Here is a 21,689-nt window from a genome sequence, read left to right on the forward strand (position 1 = left end):
GCAAAATCTCCTAAACTGACACAGAAACCTACAGCTTACAGAAACCTCTACCTGGCAAGGAATGCAGACACCATTACTCTTTCATGGACACTAGCAAGTTATCATTTGAATCAAAGTCCAGAAAGGCTAAGTAACTTATCTATGCAGTGCCCTGCCTACTTCCACACCAGTTCAGATGGTGAACTCATATCTAAGGCTGATACCAGATTAAGTACCACGTGCTCACTTTACGACACATCATGTTTCACTGCAATTTATATTATAGAGCTCATAACACCATCACAAACTAATATGAAAGTGAGAACAATTCTAGAATTCCAACATTTTATGAATCACTTAAGTGTGAATGCACCTGGACTACATCGACGTAGAAAGGATACATACTACTAGATTATCTGCAAAGACCAAAAATATTTTCACAGCAAAACAGCAATGAAAAACCAGATACCATTTTTTATCTTAAATTCCACAAAAAGTATTTAATAAAAGTCATGCAAGAAAATCATATGAAGAATATTAAATAATATATGCAGGCATATCAGAAGTTTGTGCATATTCAAATGTAAAAATTTTACACAGATTTTTCCCTTGTTAATGGAAGAGACACACATTACATATTAAATACAAAAGAAAATTCCTCACACATTTCCTCACTTAAAGCTCTGATAAACAATGAGACAAACATTACAAGTCAATCCCAGAAGTCCCTTTTCTAGAGTATAAGCTTCATGAGAACAAGAACTTAATTCTGTTCACAGCTTTATCCCCAGTGCCTAGAAGAGTGACTAGCAGAGAGTAGGTAGTCAAAGATGTGTTAAATAAATGAATAATCTACTAACCAAGTCAACAGAAAAGTAATCTGCAATTTGGTCTACCAATAATAGCTAACCAGAATTAGAAGTTGTTACAAAGGAAAACTAACAGAATCCAACAGTTAACTCAAAATTTCCTTCTTTCTCCTTAAACAAAGGTAAATAAAGCTAATTAGTTCTGATGAACTTACTGTGTTACCCAATATATGTAAAAAATAACTCCAACACACTGACGTGGGAAAAATGGCCATAACAGCAAAAAAGTAAACAAAACAATTCAGTAAGTCTCCATATGTCTTGAACAGAATTAACAGCAAGGACGTGACATTTTATCTGAATGGGTTTCCAGAACATCACGGCAGTCTGCTGTTCTGGGAAGATATATTTTCAAAACATTTGATCTAATATATAAAAACAAAGACTTAGCAGTATATTTAAGAAATATAAAGTTTAAAAAGTCTTCAGTAGTCAATTTTTTTTAAAGGTTTGTCCCCATTTTGCTCTGTGAATCACAAAAAAGATAAAAAGTGTGAAGTTTATAATAATAAAAATTTTATTTGAAAAAATGCTTTTCAAAAATGTAAAAAATTATGGCAGAAATTTAAATTCTGAAACATCAAGATTAGAAAATGTCTTCTTTAAGAAGGAGTTTTGATGAAATATGACTGGATGAGGTAGACAGTCTAGGATAAGATGGGATGGAATGGGATGAGATGAAACAGAGTAAATGTACTTCATTAACTCCTTGTTCTGTTAAATATGTGCATGTGTATGCACACTGGGCCATACTGTGCAATGTGTTTCTTTCTGCTATCATAAAACTTTTTAAACAGTGGAGAAAAGAAAGAAAAAGAAATGTGTCCTTAACTTTTAATAATTACTAAATAAAGGCTCCTTACAAGGCATAATGCAATGCCAAGATACATAAGCAGTATTTAGATCTGTGGGTTTTTTGCTAAGCTACACAGCTACACAGAGGTTCTCAACTCTGCACACTAAAATAACCAGGAGGGCTTTTGAAAAATACAGAAAAATAGGGATGCCCAGGCTCCATCTCCAGAGTATGATTTAATTTGCTGGATGAAACCCAGGCACTGGTACTTTTTTCAAAAGCCTAACTTCCCCATGTGATTTCAATGTGCAGCCAGTTAAAAAACCATTAATCTAAAAAGACCTTTATTGTCAGATTATGCTTTTCTCAAACATGTAATGCTTCTTTTATGAAATTTTGAAAACTCACTCCTTTTGCTCATTTCTGTAACCTTTTTCATTTTCAAGGATTTAACAATATTAGGCAAACAAAAAATAGCAATTTCACATAAACCAATCCTGAAGATCCAGTCTAGAGAAGTTAAAAATCCCTCACATGTTAAATATACTAAAATCCTATGGTTTTATCCTTCCTTAACATTTCTGCATTGTTCTGCTTAAGAACCTTCCCTAGAATGGGAATGCAAAACAACAAAAAAAAAGACATATATGCATGAGCTGGCTGTTATCGAAAGTCTGTGACTTACTATTTCTTAATTGCCACTGTTCCCAAGAAATGATACAGTACAAAGTATAACTACTGTATGAGAATGATTCCCCAGGCCATACATGAAAATCAATTTTACTTAGTAACAATGCTATATAAACGTAGCAATACATATTCTAGTCAATTTAGGCTAGACTTTTTGAATCTGGTAAATGCGGATAAATCCTAAACTGAGATCAAAATCACTGAAAGATAAAATATCCTATTAGTTATAATACACAAAGAAATCAATAGAAAAAAATTTTAACTCTATACAGTGTTTAATATTTTTTAAAGAGATCACAAATAGGCGGGCCACATCACAGGTGGGCTAGCTAGATCATATCTGGGGTAGTATACATGTTCTATCAGATTGCTAGGTTGGCTCTTTTCTGTTATCTACATGTAGGTAGTCACCACACAGCAAACATAAATTTAATGTATATATAAAGGAGAACAGATGCGGAACATATACAAAGGGGAGTTGCAATGAGCTGTGAAGATACCAGTAAACACTGAAATTAGAACGGCATGGTTTAGTGGTATACTTCATCTCCCCCTGGTGCTTTACGATGAAATAACATGATTTTTTTTTTTTTATTCTACTGGATTAAGAAAAATGTGCATGAGAGATAGCCAAAGCAATTTTTTAAGTGTTTCTATTTTCTGCCATTAATAACTACAAAACAGAACAAATATTTTTAAAGCCTTTTTATGCGGTCACAACCAACAAAGCAACAAAAAGATGAAAAAGGAATATAAATAAAATGGGAATTATACATATTAATCAAAGCACCAACTCATCCTTCTTCTAAGAAACATTAAAGGATTTTCTTTGCACTTTTGTTTATATTATATAGTAGCAAATCAGTTTAAGATTTCAAACGATTTAATTCATACCTCCATTGGTATGTGGTTTCTTTTTAAATGAAATTGTATTAACCATGTCCCACTCTGCTTCGTAACTGTTCAGATGTTCCAGTCCTCGATGAGCTCTTTCTTTTGGGGCCTGGGTCCATTCCACGACTGAACTGGAGTCCTAAAATAATTATAACATATAAGATATTTAGGGACTAAGACTAGAATTTCATTTCAATCAATAACGTCTTCTCAGCTTCTATATAAATTAAGTTTGTAGGTTGTGGCAGATACCTCTGGTGGGAAAGCCAAACACTATTTCCTACCCTTTTCTCCCTGGCTCAGCTGACCAAAAAGACAAGAAAACCTTGTCCAGATTCTCCTGCAGTTAGGGCTGCCAATGAAATATAAGCATAAGTCAACAGTAGGGCCTTGGAAATGCTTTTGCTTTCCTAATAAAAGCTCCATCCCTTTTTCCCTATTTCCTGCTTTTGATGCAGCTATGCTGCCTAAAAACATAATAGCCACCTTATAATCATAAAGACAAACACTGCAAATAGCTCCAAACCTCCAGGCTTCTGGTTATTTGAGGAACATACCCAATGGTGGTTACTTATTTAAACCACCATTGGTTGCACATGTCTCTTAATCAAAATTAGCTAAAAGCTACAAATACCATATCTACATGTTCAGTTCTAAAGAACTTTCTATTTTAAAAGAGAATAAAACCAAAAGTCTAAAATGCTATGTTAATAATCTGACTAAATCAAAAAGTTTAACTTCTATTCAACAAAAGATACCACACATAAGTTAAAGATAAGCAAAACTGTGTGAAAATGTTTCCAAAACATATGGAAGATGACAGAAAAACATCCAGAATACAAAAACAACTCCTACCTATGTACTGAGAAATCAACAAACATCAAAAGAGAAAAATAAGGAAATGATATGAACAAGCAAATCAAAGAAGAAATATGAAGTGACAAACAAAGGAAGATGTCCACCTTCAGAAACAATCCAAGAAAAGCAAGTAAAGATGAATTTAAATTTTTCTGGCCCATTCAATTAAAAAATAAAAATATGGAAGACAGTGTGAGGAAATGCTGTATCTCACACTGTTGATGACAGTGCTAATTAGTACTGACTCAAATGTATAACTGAGTCATATTTATTAAAATTCAAAATATGCATGTTTCACAATAACTCTCTTCTCATCTACTTTAGAGAAATACACATGTATACAAAGAGGCAGATACAAGAATTTTCATCACAGAGTTGTTTGTAAAAGTGAAAATCTGAATATATCTTATCATCCATCAGTGAAGGAATAAGTAAATAAACTAGCGGGTAGCCAATAAAATGCTAGGCAGAAGTTTAAAGACTGATATCTGTTCATGTGTATATATGTTCAATAATGTAAATAAAACGAAGTAAATAAAATGAAGTTAAGAAACAATGTATGCAGTATAACAACTACATGGAACATATGTAATTAGAAACACACTAGAGAAAACCAGGGATGAATGAATGGATGGATGGATGGATGGATGGATAGATAGATATGATAGGAAATGTGTACCAATAAAAGTCTGGAAAGATATACATTAAACAGGGACAGATTAGGGACAGGGTTCTAGTCAAGCAGGACTTCAACTTTCTATTATTTGAATTTTTTATAACAAGAATGTATTCGTGTATTGCTAGTGTGTAATTCTTTTTAAAAATGGAAAAAGGGGGCTTCCCTGGTGGCACAGTGGTTGAGAGTCCGCCTGCCGATGAGGGGATGCGGGCTCGTGCCCCGGTCCAGGAAGATCCCACATGCCATGGAGCGGCTGGTCCCGTGAGCCATGGCCACTGAGCCTGCGCGTCCGGAGCCTGTGCTCCGCAACGGGAGAGGCCACAACAGTGAGAGGTCCACGTACCGCAAAAAAAAAAGGAAAAAAGAAGATTTATAGGAACAGGAATATATTATAAACAAAAGAAATTAATAAGAAATAGAAACAGACTGAAGAATAGGGGGAAAAGCTGAATGAATGAAGTTATAAAGTGTAGTGCTTTTTCCTCCAAGCCCTTCCTCTGATGTCATTTTTCAGGGAGCCCTCCTCGTTTGCCCAATTTAAAAAAATGCAACCCTTACCACCATCACTACCAACTTTCCCATCAATAGTAGGGAAAGCGAAGCAGCATTTACAGAACCCCACCCCACACAAAGGCTTGGAACTAGTAAATCAGGTACTTCTGGAAACTAGAATAAAGGTTAAGCTGAAAACAGGACTACTAACAAAAGTTGAGAAGACTGAAGGTTTATTCATTGTAAAACGTAAAACAGATTATCTGTGGATTAGGAGAAACCAGGGACACTGAGCAAAGAGATAATACACTGAAAACAGGAGAATTAACTGAAAGTTCATCTATATAATAAGTTGGCAAGACTCCCAGCTCTCTTCCTCCACTCAGTTCCCACAACAGTGGAATCCAGCTTTCCCTCTCCAGGCAGGAATCTGTAGATTCTTCTCTGACAAATGACTAGCCCACAAAAGAAGACCCAGGTTTCAATATCGGGGATTCCCCAAGGAAAACAGCCTAGCCAAGTCACCCTGAGTCCCAACTATTAACAAACCTACCCATACATAGAGAGAGTATAATCAGTTTTTTGTGTTTGCTGTTAAATATGAGCACCACAATACAAAGATCACCAAATGTCAAAGGCAAGTGTTTACATAAAAGATAAAGTCCAAATGAAATACGAAAAAAAAAAAGTCAATTAGAGGAGGTGGACTATATACAGAGATGAAAACATCTAAAATACTATCCCTCAGAAATAAGGAAGAATAGTACATCCATGAAGAACAGGATACTATTTTTTAGAAGAGGGGAAAGGGGACACATAACAAAATGTATTAGAAATCTAAAAAACAGCAAAAATGAAAAAGGCAATAGAAGAACTGGAAGATAAAACTGAAGAAATTTCCTAGAAAATAATACACACATACACAAAGAGTTAGAAAATAGTAAAGTATTAAAATATTACAGGACCAGTCCAAAGCATGTAGAGTTCCAGAAAGAAAGAAAATAGAAAATGGAGATGAAGAAGAAATCATCACTAAAATAATTCAAGAATATTTCCTAAAAACTAAAGGATACAAGTTTTCACGTTAAAAAAAAGCCTATCAAGCACCCAACACAGTGGATAAAAAAGACCACAAGGGCACAACATGTCCAGAACATCTACAACACTAGAAACAAAAAGGCAATTCTAAAAGCTTCTAAAGAGGAAAAAAACATAGCAAGGATCAGGAATTAGAATGCAGCAGACTTAACATCAATAAAGGAAATTAGTCAAACCTGAGACAATAACTTTCAAAACTACGAGGGGAAAATTATTTTCAAACTGTAATTCTATGCCAGCCAGCTATCAATTCAGAATAAGGATAGAAAAGTCTGAAAACAGAAATGTTTTTGCCCTCATACACCCTTTTTCTCAGGAAGCACTGGAGGTGCACCAGAACTAGGGAGTAAACCAAAATATAAGATAGCAGAGGATACAGGAAATGGGGATTAAAATATGGGAAAGAGGCAAAAAGAATCCCCAGGATAATTGCTGCACAGCAAGCCAAAAGAGCAACCAGTTCAGAAGGAACTTGTAAGAAGGCTCTGGAAGAAAAGTTTCTAAGAAGATGACATTGGAAGATCATCTATGTGATTAAATATTTTGAGAAGAAATGTGGACAACTGGGCCATAGTTTCAGGGTGAATTAGAGATAAGATAGAGCTAAATCTCTACCTTCCATAGTGAGATGTCAACACGAAACAAACATTAAACATAAGTTAATCCAACTATTCCATTCCTGGGTTTTCAAGGAAAAATGTATCCACACAGAAACTTGAGTATGAACATTCACAGCAGCATTATTTACATAAGCCTAAAAATGAAAACAACCTAAATGTCCATCAACCGATGAACGAATAAACAAAATGTGGTACATATCCATAAATGCAATATTACTCAGAAAAAAAGAAAAAAAGGAAAGAAACAAAGTACTGACAGGTGCTACAACGTGGATGAACCTTGAAAACATTATGCTAAGTGAAAGAAGCCAGTCACAAGAGACTACATATTATATGATTCCATAGATACAATGTCCACAACAGACAAATCCTCAGAGACAGACAGTAAATTAATGGGTGCAGAGGACTGGAGTTAGGTGGGAATGAGGGGTGACTGCTAAGAGGTACAGTTTCTTTTCTGGAAGTAATGGAAATGTTCAAAAGTTAGATATTGGTGATGGTTGCACAACTCTGTAAACATACTAAAAACACTGAATTATATACTTTAGAAGAGTGAATTTTATGGTATATGAATTATATCTCAATAAAGCTTTTATTTAAAAAAAAATGGCATTCCTTCAGTCATGCATTTTTTTCTTAAATACCTTTCCAGCATACAGAATACTAGAAGAATCTAATGCATCATCCAATGGTCTCCAGTCCACTATTACTTCAGCATCCTAGAGAAAGAAATTATTAACCATATTTACTATTCAGCAATATCCTATATTTTTAGTCACCTATACTTAATTCCCTGAGCTGAAAATGAAATTTTTAACCCCTTAAATTTATCAGCACGTTAAATATGGAATATCATATGTAAACCACTATTTGACAACAATGTATATAGATTTCTAAACTCTGCCTTTCATTATAAAAAAATTATATTACTGCAACTTTTACATGTTTTAAAATATTCCATACCATTTTACTGGCTTATCTAAAGCATTTTATTTCTAACATCACTTCCATGTTAAATTTACAACCATTGCTCAATTACATAATTTTATCTTACATGTGAAATTCAAGCCTGCTGATAATGCCCCAATTATTAATTATTAAATTATTTAAACAATTAAATTAAAATTATATTTTATTTAAACATAAACAATTATTAAATAAAGTCTTCTACTAGAAACATACCTTTTCTAAAACACGTAATATTCCTGAAATCAAGCTGTCTTGGTCACTGGTCTTTCCAAAAGATGAATGAATATACACCCCTTCCTGTTCATATATAATCTGGAATGGCAAAAATAAGATTAAATCACACCATTTTTATTCAATACTATTTCAACGTTTTAAAAAAACTTAAGAGATGTTTTCCTATAATGCCTGAACCAAGTTTCTGGTTATTTCATATAAAAATGTATTATCTTAAAAATACTACTCAGACTTAAAAGCACTTCAAACAAAGATAAACTAGAAGGAAATTTGCTTTGTTATGCATGCCAGTTTTTTGGTTTAGTGATAATCATGATCTTGATCTTCTCCTTAAACAAAGATGTCAGGCTAATTGTTATGTGACCCTATATGCAAATTCCACTTAACATATATTTTTAACAAACATTAAACAAAGTATTGGGTTCAAACTGAAAATATCCAAAAATAAGAACAGATGAAATATAATGAAAAATTAATGATTTCTAACTATTTCATAACAGCACATAAGTTTATTTTGGTGTGCTTTTGTAGCACAGTGGCATAGAAAATAAGATGGGACTATTAAAAAGTAATGATGAGGACTTCTTGGAAAAACTAGTTTAAACTAGTTCAAGCTCACAAACACTGAGTGCTTCTATATGTAAAAGCATGTAAGACAGTAGGTATTAGAAAATGACTAAGACATGGCCCCTGAACAGTGTCCTATGGGAATACAGGGGAGACTTAAGTAAATTCCAGAGTAAACTGAAACGTTTATAAAGTTAAGCCTTATGTTCTAAAGGCATAATGTTACATATTAAGATTCTAGGGAGCTTCCCTGGTGGTCCAGTGGTTAAGACTCCACGCTGCCAACACAGGGGGCACAGGTTCAATCCCTGGTTGGGGAACTAGGATCCCACATGCTGTGTGGCGCGGTCAAAGGATAAAACAACAACAACAACAAATATATATATATATATATGGAACAAATGGGGAAGAAATATTTGTAACATATACAATAAACATTTAAAAAAAAAGATTCTACTCCTGGGACCAATTTCAAACTATTAAAAAATTTTTTTCATTATGAAAATAAGTAAAAGGGAAATAAATTAGTCACTTCCAGACATTACAAACTTATGTAATTTTGACATAAGTTTGGAATAGTGTACTTTCTATTTATGTAAACCTTTTATTAATACAATCACATCTCTATTCAGAATACCATGGGGACCAAGAACGCAGGACAAGCAACACAGGCCATCACTATCGCCCCCCAGTTGACATTTGTGGAACACTTATGCACTAAGAATTCCATGTTATAGTTTAATCCTTACAATAACCCAAGACCATAGGTTCTATAACTATATCATTATAACTACATCATTAGGATGAGGAGCCCATCTGTGTGAACAAGAAAATTGAAAGAGAACGATACAAATGGTAAGGGGTGGTGTGGAGTATGAAACCTGGGCAGTCTGACACCAGAGAACTGTTCTCTTAGCCACTGCACCACAAAGCTCCCACATTACTTTTACTGCCTCTCTTGTTATGTTAATCACTTGTGATATAGACTTACATCATGTCAAGAAAGAGTCCTTCCAGTAATCAAGATCACCAGAGAAGTTTTGATCTCAAAAACCCAAGATGGCCTTCAATGAAATAGTTGTTAAACACAAGACTCGCATTAAGCAGAAGGCAAAGACTGGGGACAGCATGAGTTGGGGAGTGGTGAGAAACAATTCTATACTGTTTGTATAGAAATGAAAAATCAGATTTATTCACTCATGTGCACAAAGATATGCATAAGAATATTCACAATAGTATTATTTATAACATGGTGGGTGGTAGAGTAGGAAAGGAGGAAAAGGAAGGTATGAATCTAAATGACCACAGAGAGGAAAATTATAAAATATATTCTGTGATATTCATTCTATGGAGAATACTATTCAGAAGTTAAGAGGTAGATTAAACAGACAGACATATATGGAAAAACCTTCCAATTATACATAATATGATGACACTTATACTTTTAAAAGTTTCTCTAGATCTGTGTAAAATACAGAGAACAAGCTCTGGAAGGACACACTTTAATGTTAACAAAGGCTACTTCTGAAAAAGATAATGGGATGGGGAAAGGTTGAAAGAGGAACTGTAACTTTCTATGTTAATGCTGAACTTACTTGAAAATTTCAAAGTATAAATATATAGTTATATATTACTTCAATAATTAAAAATTAATTTTAATGAGTAAAGTAAAAAGAGGGAATTCCAGAAGTATAAACTATAACTTTTCTGGTCTTTCGTTTATCAATGTATAAAACAGGGGCCACAAAACAGAAGTATGAAAAGGCTATGGGAAAAATAAAGTCCCTTAAAATCTCAAGCTTTTTTGACAAAAGATATCCAGAAACTTCACTTTAGCATATTGTCACCTAATACTCAGCTATCAGAACAATCAAGAGCTCTATAGCTGAAAAAGGGACACTCATTTGCCAAGAAAAGCTTGGTACCATTAATAGTACAATCAAAGATTCTGTGGTACTATTAATACTAAAGAGATTCCAGAGCCTTTATGAAATAAATGAACCCTAAAGAAAACGGAATACTTCAGGTAACTGAAGCACATTAAGCAGCTCTTCCTTCCCCATACATATGTTAGTGAAGTGTTGCCTTATTCTCTTTTTCATTTAAGAAAAAGTTGAGCTTCCGAAGTAATTTAGGTGGGAAAATATCTTAAAAAGTATTAAAGTACCAGGTACCTCACAAAAAGTCAAAACTGCACTCATCTCACGTTCTGTGTTCTTAACTTTTTAGCACTTTTTGAGGGACAAATTACATGCCCAAAATTCCACAATCCCAAACCCAGACTTGTACTGTCTTTCGAAAGCGGTCATGTTCAGCTTTTTGATTTGAAGAGTGTGATATTACATGCTCTTACAATATTACACCCTTGAGATATTACCTGCTCAATACAAATTAATTCTGCGGAAGGAATAAAATCTGTAAATTTACCTTCATGTGCCACTAAACCTTATGAAGTCTTATAAGACTTAAAGGCGCACAGGTACGTACACACGTACGTACACACACACATACACACTATCTGTATTAGTACATAATTTATTTCAAATATAAGATAATAAGTTTTAACTGAATAGCACTTTGTTTTCAAAGCACTCTGATTTCATTAAATCCTCACAGCCAAACTGAATGAGTCAGAATAGATCTCATTACCTCTATGTCCATTTTACAGAAAAATAAACTGAGACACAGACCTGTTCAGTGACTTTACATCAAAGGAAGGAGTGGATTTCATATTTCCTGGCATCTTCACCCATTAAATCTCAACTGTCTCAGGAAACTACCAGAAAAATTCTACATGGCTTCCTTAGAGGAAAGTGGTTTCTGAAATTGCTTAGATGTACAAAATAATGCTGCTTAAAGGACTAAAAACAATTTTTTTTTTTTTAGGCTGCACCACGCAGCTTGCAGGATCTCGGTTCCCCAACCGGGGACTGAACCCAGGCTCTCAGCAGTGAAAGCAAGACGTCCTAACCACTGGACTAAAAACAATTTTTAAATGCCTTTAATTTATAAATCAATACAGCAGCTAACTATTTAACAATTTGGCCTTTCAACAAAAATCCTTAATTTCTCCCCCATCTGAACTCCTAAACATTCCACAGAAAAAGCTTAGTCCCTTTTATAGCATCTTGGTTTGAATAATTCATTTTAATATTATAGGGAATGATTTTACTTATTTTTTTATTCATAGCATATATATGTTCATCACCACAGTCTGTGGATACATGTATATAATAAAATACAATTGTATCAACTACTTGAAACAGCTCAAAATATAGAAACAGAAGTCCAATTAAAAATTTGATCTCAGGGAATTCCTTGGCAGTCCAGTGGTTAGGACTCCACACTTTCACCGCCAGGGCCCGGGTTCGATCCCTATTCCCACAGGCCAAAAAAAAAAAAAAAATCGATCTTATAACAATAGCATGAAGATAATATTTCTTCATTAAACTCTACAGTGAATTGATTTCTAAGGAGTACCATTCTTCCATAGGACATTCTGCTTCTTACATTTATCAATGGTAACGATTAATACTTGAAAAGCTATCTCCAAGCTTGTTTGAAATGAAAAATTATTTTGCTACAGGGAACAATTATGATATCAGGAATTTCATCTAAGATAATACTTTCAGTAAAACAGGCTTCCAATTTCCTTACTCTGGTTTTGTTCATAATCTCTAATGCAAAATAAAAAGAAAGGTTCAAATGCTATTACTGGCCATGTAATATTTCTATAATGCATTACTCTACAAAGCATTTCTACATTATCACATTTGATCCTCACAACTCAATTAGATATGTGATATCACTCCCACTTTGTAATTGAGGGAAAAAATGCAAAGAAGTTAAGTGATTTGATCAAGGTTCTCCCATTACTTTGGGGTTCAGACTCAGGTCTGCTCTGATAAGTTTTATTTGCCCGAACAGTACATAATGTAAAAGGCCATCAACTTAAGGCTTAGCATATGTGGAACTGACAACATTGTTCCAGTATCCTATGTGCTCATATTCCAATCTAAAGCAGTCACCAATTAGCTACATGAGTAGGTCCTCTGTGCTACAGGAAGCAAAGAAAGGGCATCAGTAATGCCTCTTTTTTTCCACTACCTAAGATTTGAGGGGAGACGAAGAGTTCATAGGCATAACAGGAAAATAATATGTAAGTCAGAAAGACAGACAAGAAAAAAATTATATTCCAAGGAGGTCAAGGGCAATGAAAACTAATGTCAGGAAGCTGGCAAATGGAAAGCTATGAGAAGAAAAAGACTGAAATGAAAGTCTATACTACTAGAGATGTACAACTTGTTTGAGACTCCTTTTGCAAACAATCCAGACTCTGCGAGTTATCAGCACCAAACATCCCGAATAGCAAGACAATGTATAGTCAGTGAAGACTTCCCATGATTGTTACCTTAGGGATACAAAGGCACTAAATGTAAACATAAAACAGTCTAAACAATTCTCTAGCATATATACCCGAGATATTACTAAAAGTCTATGTCAAATTCTCCAACCCTAACAACTTATTAATTTGTGATACTTTACAAGGGAACAAATTACATGGCAAAAACATATCTGGAGTATATCTCTAATGGAAACAAAAATGTGTTTTCATTTTATCTTCCCGTTCATATGGCAGAGAAAGCTCAGTATGAAAACTGTACACAACAGAACATACAGTTGTCGTCAAAAATCAGGATTTGGGTGGTTTGGTGTGTTTTTTGTTTTGTTTTGTTTTTTGATGATTCCTGTATATCCAATCTTTTGAAATCAAGAAGTATTGTGTTTGATACAAGAAATTTAAATTCAAACGTGATTCAAGGAAAAATAAGATATCAAATACCATGAAAGACAAAGGTGCAACTGACTGAGAAAAACAAAACTGGAAGTACCTAGTAATACTAAGTGGAGGACAGAGAAGGAGGACAAAAAAAAAAAAAAAAAAACAAAACAGGATAGCAGTGTTTAAAACAATGCTAATAGTAATAAAGAAATGAAAGAAAGTAAGTTCTATAAAAGTTAGGATAGTAGTTACTTAGGGGAAGAGGGGTACCTGCAAAGGTCTATTTCTTGACCACCGTGGTGGTTACAAAGACATTTGCCTTATGAGTTATTAAGTTATGTAAGTGTGATTTTCTGTATATAAATTTTGTTTCACAACCAAAATGCTAAAAATTACTGGTGATAAACACAAAATGTTGGGCTTCCCTGGTGGCGCAGTGGTTGAGAGTCTGCCTGCCTATGCAGGGAACACAGGTTCGTTTCCCGCTCCAAGAAGATCCCACATGCCGCGGAGCGGCTGGGCCCGTGAGCCATGGCCGCTGAGCCTGCGCGTCCGGAGCCTGTGCTCAGCAACGGGAGAGGCCACAACAGTGAGAGGCTCGCGTACCGCCAAAAAAAAAAAAAAAAAAAAAAAAAACCCACAAAATGTGAAGTCTTAAACAGAATTTAAACCATATCTCAAGGATAACAGAGGGACACTGTCAGATGCAAATCATGACATGAATTCAACAATGGAAGGACAGGTCTTGAGAAGAAGGAGAAGGATAGATCAAATAGATTTGAGGGAAAAGCACAACCTATTAATAATTGTGTGTCTCTGCCACCCCCCCAAAAAAAATTGGTGGGGGGTGGGATGGTGGCAGGGACAGGTGAAGGAATGCTGTTGTTGTAGAGAGTACCAATGGAACAGGGAAAAAAGAAACTTTAATATAAATTACAAACTGCTATAACCCATTCTATAAATGTGGTGATTACCTTCAGCTACCCAAATATCTACTGGAATTCTCTAAATACTTAGCATTTCGTAAAATTCTTGAATGTCTTGCTAACTATGTCACCTCTCAGAAGGTACAGAAGAGAATAAAGACCAACAAGAAAGAAATATTTATTAACAAAAACTCTGGAAGACGGGTTTCCCTGGTGGCGCTGTGGTTGAGAGTGCGCCTACCGATGCAGGGGACACGGGTTCGTGCCTCGGTCCAGGAAGATACCACGTGCCGCGGAGCGGCTAGGCCCGTGAGCCATGGCCGCTGAGCCTGCGTGTCCAGAGCCTGTGCTCCGCAACGGGAGAGGCCACAATAGTGAGAGGCCCGCGCACCCCTCCCACAAAAAAAAAAAAAACTCTGGAAGAAAAAAGACGATCTCAAAGTTTGTAACAACAAAGGAAACAAATTTGGAACAAGGTAAAACAGTCAGCCTGATCCTGAAGGGGGGGAAAAAAAGAGATGCATATAGAAGAGATATGAGAAGAGGTATGAATCCCACCAAAACTGGAGAGGAAAAGAACCCTGTAACAGCTTACACTTCCAGCTAAGAATCCCACCAAAAACAGAGGAAAAGGAACTTCCCTGGCAGTCCAGTGGTTAAGACTCTGTGCTTCCACTGCAGGGGACATAGGTTCAATCCCTAGTCAGGGAACTAAGATCCAGCACAGCGCAGTGGGGCCAAGGGAAAAAAAAAAAGAGAGAGAGCGGGGAAAAAAAACCTGTAACAGCTAACCCTTCCAGCCAAGATGGAGTAACAAGAGACTGGATTTACCCTCCCGCAAGGGAAAAAAAAGGCCAAACAATGGTTTTCATCAGGTAATGAAGGATGGTGACTGCTGAGTGAAAATAAACAAATGAGATAAGTTATACTATTGCCCTAGATTATTGTCTTGAGAGAGTTCCCTGCTGTGACAAAGGAGAGAAAACCCAGAAGATGCCCAGTGGTCTCCCTGAGTTGAGGACGCAGAGCTGGGAACTGGGCAAGGCCAAGACAGAGTACCAGACAGAGAAAAGTACACAGATAGAACTGAAGAGATCTGCAGACATCCCCGAGTATTCAGCAGAGAACTGATCAATGCACGCGCGTCAGTAAACTACTTAAGGTCAGAGGAAAACCACCTGAAATTATTAGAAGAAACAATCTGCACTCACACAGAGCTGCTCCCATCAGTGTGGGAAACTTCATAATTCACAGAGCACTAGGTAGAGTACTCAGAATTGTCTTACCTCAGCAATGGGGCAAAATTAGTTTCACATCAAATGCTGTGCTGATAAACAAGGTCCTACTGCAGAGCACAGGGAACTATATTCAATATCTTGTAATAAACCATGATGGAAAAGAATGTGAAAAAGAAAAAATATATATACATATATATATACATATATATATATACATTAACTGAATCACTTTGCTGTACACCAGAAACTAATACAACTTTGTAAATCAACTATATGCCAATCAAAACAAAACATAAATAAATAAATGCTGTGTTGATTCCATCTAACAAAGTTTAAAAGCAAGACCCAAAAGTATTAAATTGTTTCCACATAAGTGCCTTACAGAATAAAACTCAAGAACATTTTATAGGAATACAGAAATACCTAGCACCTAAAAAGATAAAATTCACAATATCTGACATCTGGCTTAAAAACAAAAACAAAAAAAACCCTAACAGACATGCTAACAATCAGAAAAATATGACTCATAATGAGGAGGAAAATCATCCAATTAAATATGACCCAAAATGACACAAATAATAACATTAAAAGAGAAAGACATTAAAACATTACTATAACTGAATTCCATATGTTCAGGATACTAGAGAAAAGTTAGAACTTGCTAAGAGAAGATATCAAAAACATGAAAAAGATCCAAATTGAACTTCTAGAGATGAAAACTACAATGTCTGAGATGAAATATACACTGAATTGGATAAGGACAGATTACACATTGCAGAGGAATAATGAACTTGAAGTTATAGCAATAAAAACTATATAAAACAAAATACAAAAAAGGGGGGGAAGGGACTGAGAAAAAATTTAACAAAGCATCAACGAGCTGCAAGGAAATTTCAAGTGGTCTAGTATATGTATAACTGAAGTACCTGAAACAGTTGATGGAAAAAAGAAACAGAAAAAAAAATCTTTTTTGAAAAAATAATTGCAGAAGTTTTTCCAAATTTGATTAATACTATAAACCCATAGATATAAACACCAATGAACTCCAAAATGAAAGCAAGAATCACAAAGAAAACTAGATACAGACACGTTGTAATCAAATTATGCAAAATCAGTAATACACAGAAAATCTGAAAATCAGCCAGAGGAATAAACATTAAATATAATAACTGCAGATTCCTTTTTAGAAACAATGAAGACTGAAAACAATGGAGCAATACTTTTTTTTTCCACTTTATTGAGGTATGATTTACATATAAGAAGCTATACATATTTAATATATATAACTTGATAAGTTGAGAATAAGTATACACTCATGAAACTATCACCATCAAGTCACAAACATATCCATCACCTCCCAAAGTTTCCTCCTTCCTCTTTGGAGCAACATCTTTAAAGTAATGAAAACAAAACAAAACAAAACAAAAATACTGTTCACCTACAATTCTATACCCAGAGAAAATATATTCAAAAAAGAAGGTAAAATACAGACTTTTTTAGACATATAAAAGCTAAAATAATTACTATCAGACCTACACTACAAAAAATGTTAAAGTAAGTCTTTCAGGCAGAATAAATTACACTAGAAGGAAATCTGGATCTACATACAGAAATGAATGCCACCAAAAACAGTAGCTATGTGGATAAATATATTTTTCTTGTTAGTCAAATCCCCTTCTTTAAAACATAAACAAGCAGATAAATGAATACATGTTTTTTGTGGGGCTTGTAATATATGCAAAAGTAAAATAACAAAAATAGCACAAAAGCCAGAAGAGAAGTGACAGTATACTGTTCTAGGTTCTTATACCTTATGTAAAGTAGTATAACAACTCTTGAATGTAAATGTCATAAGCTAAAGATGTACTCTGTAAGCCCTAAAGCAATCATTGAAATAGCAGAGTTATAGTGAATTAGTCAACAAAGGAAATAAAAAATAAACACAGAATAATGAAAACTACTTGACTAATCACAAAGAAGACAGAAAAAGAAAATGGAACAAAGGAGAGATGGGACAAATAAAAAACAAACAGCAAGATGATAGACTTAAACTTAACCATATCAGTAATCACATTAACTATAAATCACCTACAGACTCCAACTAAAAAGAGAGAATCAGAGTGAAAAGAAAAGCCCAAAATCTATGCTACCTACAAGAAAAGTATTTTAAATATAAAGACACAAATAGGTTAAAAATTAAAAGATGAAAAGATATGCCAACGCTAATCAGAAGCTAGAATGGCTATATTAATATCAGACAAAAATAAATTTTAGAGCAAAGAAATATTACCAGGTAGAAAGATATTTTCATAGTGATAAAATGGTCAGTGCCTCAAGATTACCTAACAATTCCACATGTTTATGCACCTAATACCAGACCTTCAAAATACATGAAGCATAGAGTGATAGAATTGCAAGAAAAAACAAACAAGTCCACAATTACAGTCAGAGATTTCAAACCCCTCTCTCAATAACTGATTAAACAATAGACAGAAAATCAGTAATAACACAGAAGACTTGATAACACCATCAACCAACTGGACCTAATTTACACTCAAAACGTTCCACCCAACAACATTTGCCAAGACATATCAAAACTTGGGCCATAAAACAAATCTCAATAAACTTAAAAGAATTCAAGTATATTCTGTGGAAGTAAGTTATAAATCAGTAATAGAAATATCTTCAGAACATTCTCACATATCTGGAAATTAATAACAGATTTATAAATAACCCAAGGGTCAAGAAGAAATCAAAGGAAAATTAGAAAGTATTTGAACTCAATGAAAATGCAAACGCATCGTATTAAAATCTGCGTAGGGCCACTAAAACAGTGCTTACTGGGAAACATAGCATTACATGCCTTTATTAGAAAAGAAAAAAGGCCTCAAATTAATGACCTGAGCATCTACCTTAAGAAACTAGAAAAAGAAATGCAAATTAAACCCAAAGTAAGCAGAAAGAAAAATCAAAGTAGAAATCAATAAAATAGAAAAAAGAAAAATGGGGGAGGGGAGAAGAGATCAATGAAACTGAAAGCTAGTTCTTTCAGAATAAAACTGGTAAAACTCTAGCCAGATGAGGAAAAAATAAGAGACACAAATTAACAATATTAGGAATTAGAACTTTAACATCACTACAAATGTATACAAGTAAAAGAGATACTAAGAAAATTTATGAACAATTTAGACTAATAAAACTGACAACTTCGGACTTCCTTGGTGGCGCAGTGGTTAAGAATCCGCCTGCCAATGCAGGGAACACGGGTTTGAGCCCTGGTCCAGGAAGATCCCACATGCCACGGAGCAACTAAGCCCGTGTGCTGCAACTACTGAGCCTGTGCTCTACAGCCCGTGAGCCACAACTACTGAGCCCAAAAGCCACAACTTCTGAAGCCGGCACGCCTAGAGCCCATGCTCCACAAGAGAAGCCACCGCAATGAGAAGCCCGCACACCGCAACAAGAGTAACCGCTGCTTGCTGCAACTAGAGAAAGCCCGTGCAGCAACAAAGACCCAACGCAGCCATACATACATACATAAGTTTATTTTTAAAAATTGACAACTTAGACAAAACAAATAAATTCCTTAAGAGGCACAGCTATCAACACTCACAGATGAAAAAGATAACCTGAGTAGCCCAATATAAATTAAGGAAATTCAATTTTTTTAAATTAATTTTTATTGGAGTATAGTTGATTTACAATGTTGTGTTAGTTTCTGCTGTACTTTTTTTTTTGGCCACACCGCGAGGTTTTGTGGGATTTTAGTTCCACGATCAGGGACCAAACCTGAGCCCTTGGCTGTGAGAGCACGGAGTCCTAACCACTGGACCACCAGGGAATTCCCTGAATTTTTAGTTAAAAACCTTCCCACAAAGAAAATTCCAGGCCTAAATGGTTTTACTAGTAAGCTCTGCCAAATATTTAAGAAAGAAGTAATACCAATCCTATACAAACTCAGGAAAATGAAGAGGAGGAATACTTCCCAACTCATTCTAGGAGCCCAGCACTACCCTGACACTAAAATCAGACAAAAACAAGAAAATAAAACTATAGACCAATATCTCACATGAACTTAGGTACAAAAATTTTAAATAAAAATTGAATCCAACAATATGTAAAAAGGAAAATACTTCATGACCAAGTGGGGTTTACTCTTAGGGTTGGTTTAATATTAAAAAATCAATCACTATAATTCATCACAATGAAAAATTTTAAAAAGAAAAACCATATAAATCATCTCAAAAGATGCAGAAGAAGGATTCAACAAAATCCAACATCTATTTCAGACAAACACTCTCAGCAAATCAGTCATAGAAGGGAAACTTCTTCAGCCTAATAAAGGGCAACTATGAAACAGTACAGCTGACATCATATACTTAAAAGACTGAATGCTTTCTCCTAAGATCAGGAACAAAGTAAGTATGTCCACCCTTACCACTTCTACTCAACACTTTACTTGAGGTTTCAGACACTACAAAAAAGAAGAAATAAATGGCATCTAGATCAGAAAAGAACAAGTAAAACAACTTATTTACAAATGACACGACTGTCTATGTAGAAAAGCCACTGGAATCTACCAAAAAGCTACTATAACTAAGTGAATTAAGGCTCCGGCAGAAAAAATATATTTGCAAATCATATTGTATATGTAATAAAGGACTTGTATCCAGAAGATAAAAAGAACTCTCAAAACTCAGTGACAAGAAAATGAAGAAAACAATTTATTCAATAAAATAAAGTGGGCAAAAGGTTTGAACAGACACTTCAAAGAAAGTATAGGGATGACATAAAATCCCATGAAAAGATGCTCAACATCATAAGTCATTAGGGAACTGCAAACTGAAGCCATCTATTAATTCTAAAAACAAACGTGCCAAATGTTTCTTTTTTTGGGGGGGGGCACCATGTGGCATACAGTATCTTAGTTCCCCAACCAGGGATCGAACCCACACCCCCTGCAGTGGAAGCATTAAGTCTTAACCACTGGACTGCCAGGGAAGTCCCCAACATGCCAAATGCTGACAAAGATGTGGAGCAACTGGAACTTTCATACACCACCAGTGGGAATGTAAAATGGCACATCTACTTTGGAAAATAGTTCGGCAGTTTCTTAAAATGCTAAACATGCAACTAACATTACAATCCAGCTATTCTACTCCTAGATATTTGCCCAAGAAAAGAGAACGCACATACTCATATGACACATACTCATATCAATGTTCACAACACCTGTATTTGTAACAGCCAAAAGTGGAAAAAACCCGAATGTCTATCAATGGGTGAATGGATAAGCAAATTGTGGTATACCCATACGACAGGAAACTACATGGCAATAAAAAGGAGTTAACTAATGATACATACAGCAACATGAATGAACCTCAAAATAATTATGCTGAATGAAGAAGGTCAGACCAAAAACAGAGTACATACCATATCATTTCATTTATATAAAGTTGTAGAAAATGCAAACTAATCTATAGTGACAAAAAGCAGCTCAGTGTTTGTCTGTGGACAGGATGAAGGTAGTGATAGATTACAATAAGTCAGGAGGAAACTCTGAGTGGTAGACATGTCATTCTCTTGATTCTGTTGATGGGTCCATAGTGTATATATACATCAAAAGTTAGCACATTATACATGCTATATGCAACTTACTGTTTGTCAAGTGGCACCTCAATAAAGCTGTATAAAAAATAACTTACAGGAAAAGTCTATTTTTTTAAACTTCAAAACGCTGTATAAAAGTAAATACGTTAAGTAAAGATACTTTACTTTAAAAAAAAGCAGAAAAGAAAGAAAAAAGAAAAAGAAGTTGATCCTGCCTCAAAAAAATTAAAAAATCACACCCTACCTGTTTTTCATTGTGGATTAAGTGTCCATAGGGAGCAAAAACTATCAAGGACATTCAAACACTTGCCACTTGGTGGTGCTAAACTAATTATCTAAACTTGAGTCGACAAACTTTTATTAGGCACTTATTATGCGCCAGACACC

The 21,689-nt window shown here is 34.8% G+C and overlaps 1 protein-coding gene across 2 annotated transcripts in view; it reads right to left on the reverse strand.

Annotated features, from left to right (window-relative positions):
* The window catches only part of TBC1D15 (TBC1 domain family member 15), a 65,790-nt gene that overhangs the window by 36,078 nt on the left and 8,023 nt on the right, over positions 1-21,689 (reverse strand). For both annotated transcript variants that reach the window (XM_070046453.1, XM_030866256.3), the window contains exons 2-4: positions 8,158-8,256; positions 7,620-7,694; positions 3,229-3,367 (exon numbers count right to left, since the gene is read on the reverse strand). In XM_070046453.1, coding sequence (XP_069902554.1) covers positions 3,229-3,367; positions 7,620-7,694; positions 8,158-8,256 — 313 coding nt within the window. The remainder of the gene's footprint in view (positions 1-3,228; positions 3,368-7,619; positions 7,695-8,157; positions 8,257-21,689) is intronic.

The sequence above is a fragment of the Globicephala melas genome, chromosome 10, assembly GCF_963455315.2.
Source record: "Globicephala melas chromosome 10, mGloMel1.2, whole genome shotgun sequence".
NCBI lineage: Eukaryota > Metazoa > Chordata > Mammalia > Artiodactyla > Delphinidae > Globicephala > Globicephala melas.